Genomic DNA, 20,353 nt, shown 5'->3' on the forward strand with positions numbered 1-20,353 from the left:
GATAATAATTGATTTGTATATTTCTCAAATTTCATGCACGGAGTTGTAATGAGAAAAAAAAAATGGATGCCCATCATACAGGTACGATCGACCGCATTATCGGAAAATAAATAATGCTGCGCACGCTCCTTAAAGGGAAGTTGATTTTCATAGTACCCGGCAGCCAACGCAAGTCATAACAGAACTCTTCGAAAGGGGTTATTCAGTGTTGCTTTGACAGCAGCTGAGATTGGAGTTGGATCTGTTTTTCCCTTATCATATTCATGCACGTTATCAAACCGACGATCTGTTTCGTTACATCTTAGATTAGAATCTACTAGTGATTATATTTATCTTTTGGTAAGTTATGGTTTTTCACATTTTTCAAACACAACTTACAAAATAATATACTTTAAAACCGATTGCTTTCAGCACAATGTTCGTATATAAATAAATGTTTCCCTTGCACTTCCCTTTTTACGTCGTTAATTAAACTGTACATCGGCACTTTCTTTTACTTTGATAACAAAAATAAAAACGAGAAAACAATAAATATTCGTTTCGCGAACCGAAAAATATAATCGTTACAACATATAATTACAACCGTCCGATATAATGGAATAAATTATTTTTAAATTACCTGTGCATATTGTATGTATTATTATATACATATTATACACCATTTAACGATAAATTAAAAAGACATTAAAAAACATGCTTCCAAATATGTACTTGTAACAGTAATTAGCGTTTTACATACACTTTTACTTCATGAAACTATCACAAATATCCTTTCCCCATATGTATTTTTATACACATTCGTCATGCATAATACCAGAATTGCATTCTTTGTTGTTATAGTCGTTTGATGTACGTATGTATGTACGTTTTTCATTTTTTTCTTCTTTCTTTTTTAAAATGTTTTTCCTGTTTATATTGTTTTCCAAAAATGAAAAATATGTTTTTTTCTACCCACTTTTATATTCAAAAAGGATTTAAGACTTTTAAGGTTATGTATAGTAATTTTTTTCAATCGTAAGGACATCAACTATATATATATATGTGTGTGTGTATGTGTATGCGTGTGTGCAAATATATTTGTCAATGTATGCATGTTGTATCACTAATGCAGACATATTATATTAATAAAATGAAACACAAAGTTTATTCGAACGAAAGTAACACAAAAAAAGAGTGTTGAAATTTTAAAATTAATCGAATATAGCCGAAGTAGTGACAACACAACGTGATCGGTGTCTTAAAAATTTTATACATATATATGTACAATATGTATATGTATGTTATGTGTGTTTGTGTAAAACATTTTATATCAGAATAGTTTATGAATAAACATTAAATGCATTTCTAATCGAATTTAAAATTTTCATCTGACTATATAACTATTGTTCTTCATGTAAAGTATTCGAATTAAAAAATTCAAATATAAAAGCTAAACTAAAAAATTATTGATTGAATGCTCGATTAGAAATTTTAATTGTAATAATTATGAAAAAATCTGTCGAATCTGATGAATTGAAATTTGATTAATATTACTTCAAGAAAACGTGGAAATTTATGTATTCATATGTTAAGAATATCATCATTTTGACAATACAACGTTCGAGATCACAAATTTTTGCAAGAAGTCTGATTTTTTATATTTATATTTTTCATGTTTCATTCGTTTTATTAATTTTCAAATAGGACAGATTTAATTATAACATTATTATAAACATTGTTTCAATATTTTTAGATCCATATTTTCTTTTTGTTCGACATAAGGAAATTGATTATTGTTCCTTTAACAGACATTGTAAGTTTACCAAAAAAAGAAACAATTAATTGCAAGAGATATGCCGTAAGATTAAAATAAAAAGAAAATATAAAATATTAAAGAAAATAATCGATTATTAAAATTTTTCATGGTAATATTTTAAAAAAGCAAAACATGGTTTAGAATATCTTTTCTTGTAGCAATTTTAAACTTGAAAGTTTATCATTATCATCATATTATAATCACTATCAGGCCATACATTTTCTGTAGATTTTTTTTTTAAATCTGCTATTCCTGACATACTTTTGTACATATACTACGTATATACATACATATATTGCCATTTTTTCTCGTGAACACCTACTTCAATGAAATCACTCATTTCTGATTTCTTTCATTTATTTTACTTCACGTCATCCACGGTCCTATTTTATCTATCTTTTCCACTTTAGAAGAGGACATGATTATTCTTGATCAACTCAGTTATTTTATTTACCATCTATGTCGAGAATTGAAATTGAGATGTGTTCATTAATCTTAGATTGTTTTGCAATACAGAACAGGCAACATGCATAAAATAAATGTTTTAAAAAATAAGTTTTGATTACTGCGTCATATGATGGATGGAGGATCGACCTTTGACATTAACACAGGACCGATAATTATTTCCGGTTACCTTACACACAGAGATTATAATTAATAAATAAAATTAATTAATAAAATAAAATTAATATTAAATAATTAATATTGAAAAAATGTAGATAGACTAGAAAGAAATAATCGTTGTTAATTAATGAAATCGTTAGAAAAATCATGAAATATTCGTCATGTATTCTATATAATGTATGTTAAAAATTGGAAGATGGCATATGCAAACAAAAAAGCAAGAAAAAAAACATTGTGTACAATTATGGACAACTTTGATTTATGATTTCAACGCGATGCAACACAACGTAACACATTTGCAACTGCTCACAACAAAGTACTTTATATACAGAATGCATTCGAATTACAAGCGGGTGGGAAGTGATTCTTTGTAAAAAAAAAATAAGAAAAAAATATAGATTCGTTCGTCCAAGATATGACTTTTCGTGCGAAGTACAATATTGTTAATAATAAAATGTTCCTGTAAAATAACATTTATGCACTTCAATTGCACTTAAGATCTCTAGAATATCGCGCAAGAATTGTTTACAAAGAAAATCGGTATTGTGCTCTATGCGAAAAGCTGTATTTCAGCCGTAACTGCATGCGTACGCACTGGATATTCAAACTTTCTTTATCTTGTAAACTAAAAGTTGCAAAAAAAAAATTTTCTATATTTTTTTCTTATTCTTTCACAAGGAATCACCTCCCATTCGCTTGACATGTTATTTAGACGCACCTTGTATGTAGACACAGTAAAACTATACTGCGGAACTGTGTACATTGTACACTGTCGCCACACAACGATGAACCACTGAGATCGTCGATTTTTTATCTCGTAGATTATTACTTGTTTATTATACACATGTTGTACGTACAGTGATGAGCAAAACTGAACACACACGTGAAATTTTAACACTTACACATAATATTTTATTAAATATTTGCATGTAGACTACAAAAAAGAATAAAATATGCATTGTTTTGTAGGATGTTTTGGCTTTCCAAAAAATATTTTATGTTCTTGCAAATATAAATTGTTTTTATCGAATCAGTCTTGCATAGCAATTAATTTAAATTAAAAATTGTCAATATTTTAAATTTCGTAAAAAGAAATCGTATAACAATATACTTGGTCTTATTTTATAGCATAAAGTTCTATTTTGACTGTCCTGATTTCGTTTTTTTCCCCAAAGATGTTTAGATACTTACAATTAGATGCTTAGATTAAGCACATGAAAAAGTGTTCTTTTCTTTTTAAAAGGATTGTAAAAATTCACAGTAAAAAATTTTACTTACGACTAAATCTGTGATTGTCTTGAAGATTGACGCTTCCTCACTACAATGATTCCCTAAATTTAATTTCGAATTATGAATTTTAAATATTACGATTAAAGGACAAAAATTCAAAAAATTCCAAATTTCATCATCTAACCCTAACGTTTCAATGAAACAGCAAAAAAAAAAAAATTGTACAGAAGGCTTTAAAGAGTTGTAAAGAAAAAATTTCAATTTTCAAAAACATGTTGGAGCAAGTCATGAAAAAAATTTTTTAATATCTTCAAAAATGTTTAAATCTTTACAATTTTCGAGAATAAAAATACTCTCATTTTCCCATCTACTACATGATGCATGTAAAAACATCTTTAAAACAAACTTTTTTCAAAGAAGTCAAACGATAGAAACCTTACGCTTTAAAATCGGACTAAGTAAACTTGTTATATAATTTTATAAAGATGTACGAATTTAAAATATCGAATTTTTTATCATTATGTGTTCAGTTGTGCTCTTACAGATGTATATATACATGTATACATATAAGTATATTAAAATGGCTTTGTCGAGTGTATTCAAAGTGACTAATTTTTTTTATTGTAATGATTCATCTTATATAACGTATATATGTAACCTTGTATCTTTCTTTCTTTCCTCATTTGGATTAATTAGTTGACAAGAATTTGAAACAATACTAACTAGGGATCGTAATATATTAAGCTGGGAAGCTTATAACACTAGTTGCAAATTTATGACTTTAAATTAGGTTTGGTTTAGCTTCAAGTACTATATTTATGTTTTCAATAGATACATCTTTTTTTCTTTATTTATTTTAATATATAAATTTATTTTCTGAAATAAATAGGCATTTCTAACATGTAAGCGAACAGCGGACATACTAATACGAAAACCGGCCGGGAATTATCTACACAAATACTGCTCTTTCAAAGCGTTACAATGAACAGTAACATCAATCGAATCTAGTTTTGATTCTTGCGAATATCTCGAAAACTAAAAGATCATTACATGTATAGAAAAAGATTTAAAAATTATTCTCATAATTATCTTCTAAATTTTTAATTTCAACTATTACGGTGTCTTCAATTAATTCAAATGCCATGTCTTGTATTAATCTATTTCCATGTTACAGCTGCTTTTTATATTATTTTTCGTCTCTGTGCTTTTTCATTTTTAAAAATTCAATGACTCACAATAAAGGGAAAGGCTGTTTGTAACATTAAATAGAGATGTCACAGTCATAGTTGCCTCGCTTCCTTTTCACTTAAGATACGAGACAATAGAAGCAACAATCGGTTGAGGCAGCTTCGTAGGATCTATGTATATGTATATGTATATGTATGCACATGCGTAGCTTCTCTTCTGGAATTATGAGGATCACGCCACTTATAGCGAATCTTTTTTCTCCACACTTGATTCTAGAATTACTGACTTGTAATATATGTATAACTTACTTAAATACATATATTATCAGTTCAGTACTCGTGTGCTCGATTGATTTTCAAATGCATTTTTCTCGAAAACGAAGCTCCCAACGTCATTTTTTGATTTTCGTCTTATTTTGCGAGCCTTATTAAATCGCCCTGATCCAATTTGTATTATGACTTATACGACATCTTATGTAGATAATTAAACTAGTATGTTAGAATTAAATAGATATATACATAGCCAATGTACCAAATCAATATTGGTTACTTCAAAATTACCTGCGAGTTTTTAATAACTGTGAAATTTGAAATGTGTTATTATAACAGTTTAATAATTCTAGTGTTAGTATGTATTTATAGTATATATTTCATATATTCATACAGATGTATGTTTGAATTGGCATGAATGAATTAAATATATACCATTAAATTAACAGCGATTATTTGTAATGTTGAATTTATTCAACTCGTTCCTCGGAGCAATAAAAGGAGCGAATCAGGAAATAGTTTGCCTTTTGAAACAGAAATTCAGCTACGAGTATAACAGTTGATGTTAACAAGAATCGAGTGAAAAATTCGTCGCGATACACGACAGCTTTCCCAATAAATGGGATCGTTTTGGAAGCAACAAAAAGACAGAAAGGGAAAGATAAAAGAGAGAACGGTCAGATCGTTCGTGACGGGAGGACAGAAAAGGGTGTTCGACATAGAAATAGATCGGCTAGCAGCGCACGTATCCTGCCTTTGATCGTTTCACGGCAGATCAACTTCAATATTTATAAAGAGTGTGCCCTTAAATCTCTGTTGTATTTTTAGAACTTGAGTCGAACGACTCATACGAGATAGTCACAAATCTGTATTTTGTTCTCGGGTCTGTTGCAAACAAATGACAGTATGTACAAGCAGCAGACAGTACAGTCAACAAACGCATAACAAGAACATAATCTCTTGAAATTGTTATTAATTGACGATATGAAAAAGTAAATGGTATCTCATGTATCTTATGTTCGTTATTCAAAAGAGGAAAAGATAATCAGGCCAAGGTAATAATACAGAGTGTCCTAGCTGAAGAAGGCCACCTAAATGTTTCCTTCGTTTTTTTATGTATTTCAATTTAAATGATTTTCAAAGAGGATTATTACGAGACAAAAAATTTTTTTGTTGGCCCATTTTTTTTCCAGTTTTCCCAAGATCATCGTCATTTTTCTAGAATACATATATTTTTCTCTATTGCATTTTGTAGCAGACGAAAAGATACATTTGAGTATGCCTGAGTCTTGACCGTTACGTGATTTCAAACACCAAACACGTAATGAAATTGTAAGACAATATGAATGATGTATAAACTTATTGATTATGTTGTTGCTCATTCAGCATTCACCTGTGTAATGGTATTATCATCAGCTTTCTGTCTCTCTCTCTCTCTTTCAATATGTGACAAATTATCTCAGTTTTATTCATATTTCGTCTCGTGCAAAGAAAAGTATAATTTACATTATATTGCATAGTGATAAAATTATGAACTTTTGACTTACAAAGGCATTAATTATAAACTACACAACTGGATTATTCGATGATCTTCGGAAAATAGTTCTTTTAATGAATATCGATATTGCAAATTTGCTATATATGACTATTAACGATAAACCGAGATTGGAAACAAGATTAAAAGAAACATTTGGAAAAATTAGACAAAGATAATTTATAAAGAAAAGGATTTGAATTTGTTTCGAAATAGAATTAGAACGAGATCATCAGACCGTGTACATTCTCGACTTATCAACAAAATTCCGCAAGACTTGTTCGCTCTTGAATTGAGGAAAGAATCGATCAACAAATAGAGAAAAGATATAGCGAACGGAAGCAAGATGCATCTGACCTGTTAAGTTGATTTCGCTAGTGTAGGCGCAGCAAAATCATCCATTTGAATATCTAGTGATTCATCGAGCTAGAAATATACAGGGTGGTCCACGCAACTTGTGCACCCATAACTTCCAAACTATGCGTTGCACAAAAAAATTTTGTATACAAATGTTGCATTGCTTAAACGGGTATATGGTGCATTTATGTTTTTTTATAAGTGGATGTGTTTCGGAGATTTGAAGGTCAACTCTGTGTTGTTAAATGGAATACTATATTTTTGATATTAAAATATGGAAGAATATCGAATTCTGAGTGAAAAAAGTATTGACCTTCATTAGCCCTAAATCTAATAGCTAACGAGTAATTTCACTTTATTTCTTTAAATATAATTTCACTTTATTTCTTTAAAATTTTCGCAAGGACGCCAGAGAAACGTGAAGTTTTTAGACATTTCCGGTAGTGCAGTAAAAAATGTTTCAAAGAAAATTTGTTTAGTGTTTGGTAGGCTACACGTTCCCATATTCTTAAATCTCAAAAAATGCTTTTTACGTAAAAAAATCAAGATCACCTTGATTTTTTTAAATGGCACCATATGTTTCTAACATAAGTAGGATTGTTGCTGATAGCGAGACGAATTCAACAGTGTAGTATACTGTAACTTTGAAATGACCTTAAACTATGATTCAGAGCTCCGCTCTGTGTATTAGACTTTTCGTTGTCGATTAGACTTACGCCGTATCTGTTTACTTTCGTCGCTTCCCATGTTATGTACGTATGCATTTATCATGTACGCTCCACAGTCATCAGTAATTCATCATTTCAAAGTCACAGTATAATACGTCTCGACATCAGCAACAATCCTTCGATGTCAAAAACATATAGTGCCATTTAAAAAAATCAAGGTGACCTTGACTTTTTTACGTAAAATTTTTTGAGATTTAAGAACATGGGAACGTGTAGCCCACCAAATACATAAAAAAATTTTGTTTGAAACATTTTTTAATTGCACTACCGGAAATGCTTAAAAACTGGTGACAAAACTTAACGCCTTGTATACTAGGGGTTGACACGCATGAGGTCAATGAGAGCCGCATACCGGTTTTTCATATATTATAAAACACCATAGTTACATAGTATTAAATACACAAATTCAAATTTAATTTAATTATTAATATGGTTACATATTCTACTATTATTAGTAGAAATGTTAGTAATATTAGTTACTTTCAATATCAGTTATTAGTCAATTTAACAAGATTCGATGAAAAAAGTTCTGAAATAATAAAAAGAAAACGGATTTAAATTTTCAATGGGAACCACAACTCAACAAAGCCGACTCTGAGAGCCGGCTGATATATACATATATATACTAGCTCATACCTCCTTTTACTTATGTATATACTTGTGTTTTTTCCTGATTCTACAATCTAGCTAAAATTGAAGAATCAAATCAAAATGCATTTTTAACGAAATATATACTTACAATATTTTGATTTAATTTATTAGCGTCACAAGAGATAGTGGATATTCCTGACCAAGAGCAAATACTAACACTCTTTATACTGAACACTATTTACTTGCTGTTATGTTCAAAAGAATTTTTAAAAAACCTAATTTTTTTTTTTTTTTTGTAAAAAATCGTTAATTGAGCAAAACAGATTTATTGAACCCTTCAAAGTTTTTACCACATGATTTTCTCAATTTAACGTATTATAGACGACCGACGAGATAGATACTTCACGTTTTGTTTTGCGTTGGCAGTGTTGCAATATCTCGCATTTAATGTAAGCAAATATCTGGCCAATGAGAAAAGTTAGGGATGGCAGTACTTGTATTACGATACACATATGATGAATATGTACCGAAGATACAGCTAGTCTTACGGAGTCTTTTACACAACGATTCGGAATTGTCGATACACCTCCTTTCACACAGAGATATTTGTATCGTGATGTACGTATGCTGAATCGAAAATACGCATAGTCTTATGGAACCTTTCACATGACGATTCTCGCGCGATTCAGTATCGCGATACCAATGTATCCCAATCACTGGCGATACTTTACGACAGGCTCGAACATTATTGGAATAAAATATTTGAAGAACTACTTAAATAATTTAATACTTAATTTGTGACTCTTACGTGGTCTTTTATGTTATTTAGAAATAATTTAGTGAATTTATTTAAAAAAAAAGAAATGGATTTTCTCGAAATTAATTGATCATGTGGCAATTAAATAAAATAATTTTTTATTTTATTTTGTAGTTTAAATTTACTTCTACAAATAATTTCTGATTCTATTGGGTAAGCTACCCTTTGTGCTGCGATTATTTGTTATGTGTTTTTATTTGGATGAATTAACTCAAATAAAAGAATGATTTACAAATCATTTATTTGATAAAAGATAAAGTTACTTTTCCTGTGTTATTTTTCAGACAACAATAATAAATTAATTTTTATTTTTTATTTTTATTTTCCCAATCCTGCGTAAATATTCGAGTTTAACAACACTAAATGCTCACACCTTGAGCGTCGTCGCGTCCTCTTATTATCTTTTTAAGAGTAATTTCCAAATTCGAGGTCCGTTTCGGAATTCGATATATATGTACGATCAAAAGAGAATAAGTACTTCATTTCCAAACACACACAAGATGTGCCGTGACTCGTGGTCAATCGATCGGGAGGTGATTCTACATGTGAAAATGTACCGAAAAAAAAGAATAAAATTTTTTCATCAAAGCCTTTGTTTTCGAGAAAAATTAAATAAAATTTATTGAGTATATTTGGATTTAATTAATTGTAGACAATTGTAACAAAAAAGAATAATTGACAGGAGGTTATTTTACGTGCAAAAATAAGTAAAAAAACAAAATTTTTCTACAAGATGTTCCTTCTTCGAGAAAATCGAGTTTGAAAATTTACAGCACACGTGTACATAAGATAATTTTTAATAAAACGTATTCAAAGTTTATTTTCCTTAAAACGAAAAAATTTTATTCTATACTTTTTATTTATTTTTGCGCGAAGAATATCCTCGTGTCGATTATTCGCATCTGTCCATGGAATTAATCAAATTTAAAAATAGCCGATAAATTTTCAAACTCAATTTTTTTGAAAACAAAAGCTTTAGTGAAAAAATTTCATTTTTTTCTTTTCAACACATTTTTACATGTAGAATCCACCTCCTTGTAGTTGGTTGACCATGAGTCGCCGGACGCCTCATATCGGTATCGCGATATTTATATCAGCGATATAAGTATCTCTCTGTTCGAAAGGAATCTTACCGGAAAACAAATTAATATACTACAAAAATTAATATACTACAATATTCTAGTATATACTGCAGGAATATGTATATCATACGTACAGAACTTTTATCGTCAATGATTAACTAAGAAGCATTCATCGACTTTGGCAGCTAGTGTGTGTCTCATTTCAGTCGCGTGGCTGTTTATTGTAATTGATTAGAATCACAAATAGGATATAAATAAAATTCTCAGTATAGAAAAAGTATCTGACCTATTGATTGTAACCAATAAATTTTCTTTTATAATTCATTATTATAAGTAAAGATATTAATAAAAGAAAACAAAAGAAAATCGATTTTTAAACTTTGTTTTAGGGGATTTTTAGATAATTTGATAGATTTCGACGAATGTACATATACATTTACTAATTTCAGAAATACATATTTACTAATTGAAAAGTTGTGTCTTACAAAAGTAAACAATTTTACTGTATTTTTTACTATTTTAATGTCAACTACTTCCTGCCTTACTGATATAGCATTTTCTTTAAAAATTATATATCGTATTTTAGAGACAGTGTTTAAGACTTAAACTTTGCGTCTGCGGTCGCCGAATAATTATATTAAAAATATTTCGGGTTTTAACTTTTTACTCGTCAAAAATTCTTCTCGCAAACATTAAGTTTGTATAAAAGAGTACATTCGAATCAATATTATATATAAAGCCATTTATGCATAAATCAATATAGCGTCATACTAACCTAAAGAGTATGTTGAGAATGTTCACTTTTATATAAATATAAGTTTTGAAGTTTAAATGAATATTCTATATACACATACGATATAAGAAACATATCTAAGTAAATGCTTTATTGTTACTGCACTGCATGTATTCTTTCTTTTTAAATTAATTTATAAGGATTGTAAATAATACTTATTTTTAGTAATTACAAAACTGTGTGAGACTTTGACATTTTGCAATTCGCTAAGCAAAATAAAAATATTATGTTGATAACTGATGACTGTAATACATACGTATATACAAGAAAAAAGACCAATAGTCTCTTACACAATCTAAATTGGACATCATCAAACTGTACATGCAAATCAAATCGTAAATCTTGTAACTGTGAATTGCAAATAACAGTACAACTCTTATTCACAGTTTGTAATTTTAATGATCGTTATGCTAATTAATTTTGACATAACGAATCAAGTTTGTTATTTTACCAATTATTCTTATTCTGTTATTTTTATTTCGTAAGTTATCTAAATATCTTTCTATATCAAAAGATTTCATTAAGATAACATCAACTCATTACATTAAAAAATATCGACAATGATCAGCGTCGATGAAACGTAAAAGAAATACGAAAAAAATTACAATGATTAAATTAACTGAATATTCAGTATGCTAATTTTCAAACTATTAACAAGAAAAATTTTTAATTCAATTACAATGGGAAGAAAATTTCAATTTCATAACTCAGATTCTTGTTACAGTATACATAAATATCTATGCAGTTTAATTCCATCACGTTCATAAAACGTGTCCCAATCTGTTATGTATGTACATACTTACAGCTTATGAGAAGTCTCTTTTGTTTGCTGTCCAACTTTGTCTCGTTGTAAGTCGAAAATAAATTGTATGCATCAATATCGCGGAATGTACATGTATAAGATACATACGTACATTGGAGTATACGTGTAACTGTAAGATAGAGTGTTCTAGTTTGTGAGAAAATTTTACACAATATGAATCCTTTACTTCGCCTAGTCGAAGATCTTCGATGCCAACTCCACCAACATCAACACGAATCAATGTCTTTTATTCTCCGTTATTGAATTAAATCCATTATATCTGTCATTTCGATTGATATAGATCATTTTCTTTTGAAACAAATAACGTAACGTAACTTGCGTGAAAATCAAATGTTTTTTCGAATGAAAAAGACGATACATTTTTTTTTATGGTACTTTGCGTTTTGTCAATGACATTTGAATGTACATTTTATGTTTATTAAAACTTTATCTGATCAATAATCGTCTTATCCCCTCGTTTAATTTAATCAAATCAAATAAACGTAATTTCGTTATTTAAATAAAATGAAAATTTTGCTTTTAGTTGAGATTGGACTGTTGCATAAAAGGTGCACTTTTACGATACTAGGACGAGGAAGAATTGTGAAATTAATTTAAACCGTATTTAATATGCTGCGTAAATTTATCAAAACAAAAGAAAAGAAATAAGAAAAGGTGCAAAGGGCTGACGAAGAGGAGAAGAGAAACAAAAATAAGAATAGTAGCAAGTTTGCCAATGGCTTTCTGAACTCGCATTTGTTTACTTCATTCACGTACGCACTTGTATTTGCATTTGCATTCGTACTTTCGTCTCAAGATCAATTTAAAGAAAGTTCGTAAAATGGCCGATCACGAAAGAATCAGATTAGTAATATTAGGCGGTGCTGGTGTTGGGAAAAGCGCAATTATACGCCGTTTACTCGGGCAAGGATTCAGTGAAAGATACAGACCTACCGTCGAAGACCTTTATTCGAGAGAATGTGTTCTCGGTACGCTCACACTTAAAGTTGATCTTCTGGATACCGCTGGTAAATGTCTTCCTTTCCTTCACCGCGTAGCGTTTTGTTATATTAAGAAAATATGAAGAACAGTATAACAATTTCAGGAGATTTGCAGTTTCCAGCTATGAGAAGATTGAGCATAGCTACGGCACATGCGTTTCTTCTTGTTTACGCTACGACATCATTACCAAGCTTCGAATGTGTCAAACGATGCTTCGAAGAGGTCAGAGAACAACGACCGGATTTCCAGGTATCATGAAAATAATATCAATTTAATAAAGTAAGAATATACAACGATAAGCAAAACTGATCCGTACATGTGAATTTTCAACATTAATAACATTAATTTTATCAAGGTTTTTCACACACATGTAGAATACAAAAGAAGCAAAGTATGTATCGTTTCGTAGGATGTTCTGACTTTCCAAAAGAAATTTTATGATCTTGCAAATATAAATTGTTTCGTGTAGTCAGTTTTACATCGCAATTAATTTAAATGAAAAATGGCTTGATACTTTAAGCTGTTATAACTTTGTTAAAAAAAAATCATACAACAATCTATTTAATCTCGTTTTATAACGTAAAGCTTCTGTTTTTTCGTTTTTTTTCTTTCCAACATATTTTGACACCATGTAGCAAATGGGAAAATTTTTTCTTTAAAAAGAATTATAAAAATTCACATATTTAAAAACACTGAAAAATTTTATTTGTAACTAAATCGATCATGGAAGATAAAAATGTCTCATTTATAACTCTTTAAAACTTGCGATACAATTTTTTTTTTTTTCGTCATTTTATTGAACTTTGAACATTAGAGTTAAACAACAAAAATTTTAAAAATCCCAATATTTCGTTATCTGACCTTAATGTTTAAAGTTCAATAAAATTGTAAAAAAGAAATCGTGCAGCAAATTTAAGGGATTCTTATAAAGAGAAAACTTCAATTTTGAAAACCATCAAATTGGTAGATCAAATTTCTTGATGTTTTTGCAGATGTTTGGATTTTTTAAATTTTTGCGAATAAAAGTACTCTTTTCTTCTTCTGTTTTACACGATGTAAAAATATCTTTGGAAAAAACGAATAGTCAAAGTAGAAGCTTTACGCTTTAAAATGTAGACCAAGCAGATTTTTATATGATTTTCTTTTACGAGATTGTAACAATTTCATCAAGTATTGACAATTTTTCATCATTATGTGTTCCGTTATGCTCCTTATTGTAATTTATGAAAATATGAAATATCTGTATTCGCCTGTTGTCAATATTATTCGACTGTTCGACAGGAAGTTCCGATAGTCGTTGCTGGAAATAAATTGGATCTTGCAACGACGCGGAGAGAAGTACCAATCGAAGATGTGAGTGAATGGTTATTTTGTGAATTGCCAAAACTTCGTGCCAAAATAATGGAATGTTCGGCTAAGGACGATTATAACGTCAAAGATATTTTCCGATGTTTCGTCACTTTATCGAGGATCGTTCCAAAGAATCACGTTGGCGAGTCAGACGAATCCGGCCTCCGACGAAGATGTTCGGCATATGGATCGCGCAGGTATTCCTTCTTTTTTTCTCTTCTTTCTCTCTCTTTCTCTTTTCCCCTTTTCGTTTCTTACTTCTTCTCTCTCCTTCTCCTCTTTTTATTTTCTTCCATTCTTGTTATCCTATCCTTATTTGTTACAAGTACGTTGATCAGCTTTTTTTCAACATTTGTATGTTATATTTTGCTTTATTTTCATTATTTAGGACTAATTGTAAACAAAATAGTCATTTCCAGTAATATAATACATTACATCACATATCTATGTACATACTATGTACATAAGTACAGTGAAGAGTATAATTGTACCAATGATAATGTAATGATAAAAGTACTGATAATTTTAATTGATATAACTTTGTAAAAAAAAAAAAAAAAAATCAATAAAATCCACTTGGTCTTACTTTAAAGTGTGAAATCTCTACTTTGACAGTCGTGAACTCGTTTCATTTGTAAAATATGATTTTACATCATTTTATATGTGAGGATATTTTTCTCTCGAAAATTGTCAAAATTCAAATGCGTGTAAAAACATAAAAAAATTTTTTTAATGACTAAGTCTACTGTAATCTTGAAGATTCAAATGTTCTCTTTACAATGAGCCCTTAAAACTAGAATGTACGATTCTTCTCCATCATTTTATTGAATTGTGAATCAAGGTTAAATAAACAAAAAATCAAGAGAAATCTCAACATTTCGTCATCTAACGTTCAAATGTTCAATAAAATGATGAAAAGAAATCGTGCAGCGAATTTTAAGAAATCGTTGTAAAGGAGAGACTACTTCAATCTTCAAAATGATAGTAGATGTAGTTACGAAAAAAACTCTTCGATGTTTTTACACACGTCTGAATTTTTACAGTATTCGAGAAAAAAGCATTCTGAGTTTGCCATTACATGATGTAAAATCGTCTTTGAAAAAAGAAAAAAAACGGACTCACGACTATTAAAATAGAAGCTTCATGTTTTAAAATGAGATCAAATGGATCGTTATACGATTCTTTTTTACAAAGTGATACCAGTTTAAATTATCGTTTAAATTTTCCATTGTTATTGGTACAATTATGCTCTTCACTGTATGAATTTATACCTATAGAACACACGCGTATGGAGTTGAAGAGATTGGAAGCAACGCGCGAGCGTAAGTTCTTTCGTCATTATAAGCGTAACGGTCGCGAGAATTAATCATCTCTTGACTTCACTGAAGCGTTTCTCAAGCAAATTAAAAATTTCTTAAGGAACGAAGGTGAAAAGATTAAGCTTAATGCGTCACGTAACGCTTCTTTAGTGTGCCACTACATACTTAACCCTGTCCCAACATACATACTTATGTATGTACATGTAACGCTCGATCGTTACTTGATCAATTTCGCGTATTACAGAAGCGATCGAGTTGGTAGGTCTGGCAGCCCACACGGCAGAACCGGAAGTGCCGGCTCTGTTGACAATTCTCAGCAAGTGGTTGCAGCGCAAAGTTCAAATATCGTCAGTGTCAATGAGGAAACGAAGAGTAAACCGCGCAGTCGTAGCTTAATTCGACGCACTTCGCGAAAAACCAAACAACAAATTAGGGACACTTATACGGACGACTGTAATATCTCATAATTTACAGACTCCCTCCACTTCTCTCTCTCTCTCTCTCTCTCTCTATCTATCTATCTATCTATCTATCTATCTGTCTGTCTGTCTATCTTTTTATCTACTTGTCTATTTCTGTCTTTCTTCCCCATCCTTTTTCTTTCACTCATTTTTTACGTGTAACTATATTCAATTCTATATCCAATGAAACGACTAATGAAACGATATCACAGTGCTGCGAGTCGTGTGTAACGCAAAGATGGAAAGAAGTCTTGTGAGAGGAGTGCGAGTCTGATTGGTTGTTTCGAATAGATTTAGTATAATTAAGTATAAGAACACATATTGGTCGAAAGTATCACATAAATAATATTTATGCAGCACAGTAGTAGTAAGTGACAAAAAGATGGAACTAATTGTAAATAGTTTCTTTGCTTGTTTACCGACCCGCTTCTTTCCACCTTTGCGCATATGTTCGATCATTTTTGTTCCCAGATTGAAAATAACACGAATCTAATAAAATACATAAAAGCATTATAATCTTATAATACATGCGACAACAACACTTCATAACCCAGCAACAAAAAGTATACTAATATCGATAAAAGATTTGACCGAAATTAGATATATATGTTAATGATAAATAAAGGACCAAATCTAGTTTTAGTAACGTATTTCAAAAATATTTAATGTTCTTTTTTCAAGCTTTCTTAAAAAGTGTGAAATGGACCAATCAAAACCATTTTTCCTCTACTCCACCTTTCCTCTGCTGGAGAATTTTACTTTCTATTTATTTATATTTTGTATCTACTTTGACCCAATCCGTCCGTTTTTACATTAATATTTGATCTTAAAATATCTAACAATTGTTCATCTGAAATTATAAATAATGAATACTATATCATTCTGTGTTTATATGCGTGTTCATACGTATATATGTACGCGATATTATGTATGACTACTATTGAATAGTATACATACGTATATATGTATGTTAGCTTGTTAATCCTTTAAGAACGATGTTGATGATTTAGACTTTCTGATCTCTTTCAAGGTTTAAATTATATCAGTAATAATAACTGATAACTGATAATTAATAGGAGTGGGTTCAAAACTAATTTCTTAACTCTCAAAACTCGAATCCGAAACTTTGCAAGATATCAGAATGCAAAACTTTTGAAACTCGAAGTGTTGATTTTATTTTGCAAGAAGAACTGCTTCTTTTAAAAGCTAGAGTTAAAATTTTTATATAAATTTTTCAAATCAGCCATAATTAAGCAAAATACAAAATCTGATCCAGATATTGTTTGTTTAAGAACTCTAATGTTCACAATCTTTCTAATTTACTTGTTTTTCGTCGGCTATATATACTGAATATCCTGAAAAGTTTTTCAGAGCTATACTCATATAATAAACAATGGTATATTTTGATGCAATTGGTGTAATTCCTTTTTTTTTTTTTACAATTTCTTTAGATTTGAATATTTTATTCCGTATTATCACATTGCAGAATTACAATCGATTTGCATATGTATCTTTAACCCATTGACGCATATTTTATTTTCACAGAGTATTTTTGGACGGTCATCATCTTACGAAAATACATTTCTAAATTAATACGAAAATTCAAAATTTTATTCAACATTAAATGAAACCATTTTGTCGAAAATATATGTACATACATGTAATGAGTTTGTTACATATTTTAGCAAAAACATGCACAATGACGATAGCCGGCATTTGTGTCAATATGTGAAAAACAAAAATCTCGCATCAAACATTCCGAAATACACATGAATCAGACGTTTTTTATTTACATTGCAAATAATCTTTTATTCATTGATTTTATACTTTTTTCTGAATCATGAAAAAGGTATAAAGTCAAATTAACGAAAATCGAAATTTTCTTGGGTTTTGAGAGGTTTCGAGATTTTGACATTTTGAGTAACCCATCCCTAATAATTAAGCTTTAGTAATGATTTTTATAGCTTGAAATAGAAGCAATAAATGGTTATATTAATTTATCAAATTCAATATTATTGAAATATTTGGAGTTCTTGCTGCACAGGAGTAAATACTGTGCACAGATGAAATTAACCCTGAAAGATTAAACTTAAAAATGCGTATACACGATAGAAACAATCCGATGTCAGTATATAAAAAAAAACATGAAATTGTAACATATGAGATATAAAATAAAACTTTCAATATTCACATCAAATCGATTTGTATAAGTGGTACTGCTTTGATTAAGCATGAGAAAATTGTACGTAGAAAATACTTGAGCAATGTCGACAAATGTTGAAGAAGAAAATATGATAAGTATTTACAAAAAGAAACCACCCTCCAATTTCGATCAGTTTTTTTTAACATATTATCAAAAACATCATTTTGAATAGTGTTGTGAAAGTTTTAGTTGGCGAACATTATTTATCAAAAATAAATTTACTCGATTAGTTTGCATTTTTATATTACATATATTTGTAAAGAAGTATTTATATATAATACAAAGTGAAAACATAGACTGGGTAAAGATTCAGCTAGAAGAATCTAATTGAATTCATTTTTGAATGAATTCTAATCAAATTAAAATTGAGTTTGAGATAGATAAATTTTTTCGGGCTCTCACTGCCCCCTTCCTCTTTCGCACTTCCATTTCATAATACAATACTTAAAAAATTTCTATAATGTACATGTATCCGGTATCAAGATAATTTTCTTAAAACACTGTACAGTTTTGGTTCGTTTATTCATTTACATCTTCAGTTATGTATTTGACAATCGTTATTTTAAAATGATTATAACACATTTAAATGTGCTAAAGCGTGAGAGAACAAGCCTAATTATTGGCTGATGTTTATTAGACATTAGTCATTTATTTATATCATGCATGAATTTGTTAGGCTGAATGTAGCTACGTATTATTCGTATTACATATCGTATTACAATCATATATTCTCAATAATTTTAACATATTTATTTTACATGTTCCAATACCATCTAATAACTCGGCATGAATTTTCCAGACAACCCAGTATATATTCATTCATCAAATATCTTTTTAATATAATCTTTTAAATATAAATTCTAGCAAATTGTGATTAAAATGATACTTTCTATAACTATATGTAAGAATATTTGCACAAATATCTCTTCATAATTGTTCAACGTTTTGAATGCCGATGATCGTGACTGGATCAAATTTTCTGAACAATGTTTTATATTTTTGAGTAAACTTTTTAATAAACAACTTTATACATCCTCTAAGTTTGTACATCATTCAAATTATCGAAATCGAAGAGTAATTCTTTTTTGTAAATACTTGCCAAAAATATTTTTTCTATTAAATGTTAAATTTTAAACTGAAACATATATACATCTAACTATGCATATTGTAATCCATGAGTCATATACTGTACATATGTTTTTCAAACAAAAATATTGTAACGATACGGATTAAAAAATAAATAATTTTACGCTAGACTGCGAATTTTTATGCAGTTTATATTTTAAGGAGTATAATTTAAATACTTGAACTTTGGTTCAAAATTATTTTGTAAAAATTATACTATAAAATGCTATAGAAAATACTACATTTTGAATATTTCTTTTTTGTACATTTTATTTATTGTAAGCATTTTTATACTTTCAAATTTCCCATAAATGCATAAAATTCCGCAGTCTATTTACTATTGTAAACGCACACTATTGTAAACGCATTTGCAAAAAATATGAAATATAAATACTAAATATACAATTTTTAAACAGACTGTATTAATTGCACAAAATGTTATAAGTATCATATATATAAATGTAATTACATGTGAGTGGGTGTATATATGTATTTATAATACAAACTATTTTACAAACAAAAATATACAAAATGAATAAATATGGAAACAGTTAAACAATATTCTAATTGTAAGATATTGTAATTTTTAAATACATATATTCGATGTTATTTCATGTTACAATAAATTTAAATTAAAAAAGAGAAAGGAAGAAGAATTTACGATGAAATTGTAGTAACATTGGAATTTGTGTCTGAATTACAAGTATTATCAGTTCCTTCGAATAAATACTTGTAATGTTGAATGTAAGGCTGATAGCGTTCCCCTTTTGTAAAGCTTGTAGCATTATATAAATACAAATTACGCTGTTTAAAAAATTTGAAAACCGAATAAAAAAGCGTTGCATCCTCAGTTGCTTTTGCTGCTTCCAGAAATTTTCTGTCAGATATTTGATCCACCATCCCAACTGATCGAATATAACTAAAATTACAAATTGGTAAAAAAGTAACGAAATGAATCAATCTTGAAATAATTGATATATTTGTCACATATATTATTTGCGTTATTTTATATATTGTATGTTTATATATACAATACATAAAATAACGCAAATAATATACTGAACAGCTTTTGTATAAACATTT

The 20,353-nt window shown here is 29.2% G+C and overlaps 2 protein-coding genes across 2 annotated transcripts in view; one reads left to right on the forward strand and one right to left on the reverse strand.

Moving 5' to 3' along the window:
* Window positions 1–20,120, forward strand: LOC122533980 (GTP-binding protein Di-Ras2). Its single transcript, XM_043664213.1, has 5 exons — window positions 1–339; window positions 12,355–12,838; window positions 12,916–13,061; window positions 14,094–14,359; window positions 15,726–20,120. Exons 2-5 carry the CDS (start codon window positions 12,652–12,654, stop codon window positions 15,946–15,948), a joined length of 822 nt encoding a protein of 273 aa, XP_043520148.1. The 5' UTR covers window positions 1–339; window positions 12,355–12,651; the 3' UTR covers window positions 15,949–20,120.
* Window positions 19,262–20,353, reverse strand: part of LOC122533978 (regulator of MON1-CCZ1 complex) — a 7,090-nt gene continuing 5,998 nt past the window's right edge. The window contains exon 12 of the mRNA XM_043664209.1: window positions 19,262–20,189. Coding sequence (XP_043520144.1) covers window positions 19,928–20,189 — 262 coding nt within the window. The 3' untranslated portion in view covers window positions 19,262–19,927. The remainder of the gene's footprint in view (window positions 20,190–20,353) is intronic.

The sequence above is a fragment of the Frieseomelitta varia genome, unplaced genomic scaffold (genome assembly GCF_011392965.1).
Source record: "Frieseomelitta varia isolate USP_RPSP 00005682 unplaced genomic scaffold, Fvar_1.2 scaffold_564, whole genome shotgun sequence".
Classification (NCBI taxonomy): domain Eukaryota; kingdom Metazoa; phylum Arthropoda; class Insecta; order Hymenoptera; family Apidae; genus Frieseomelitta; species Frieseomelitta varia.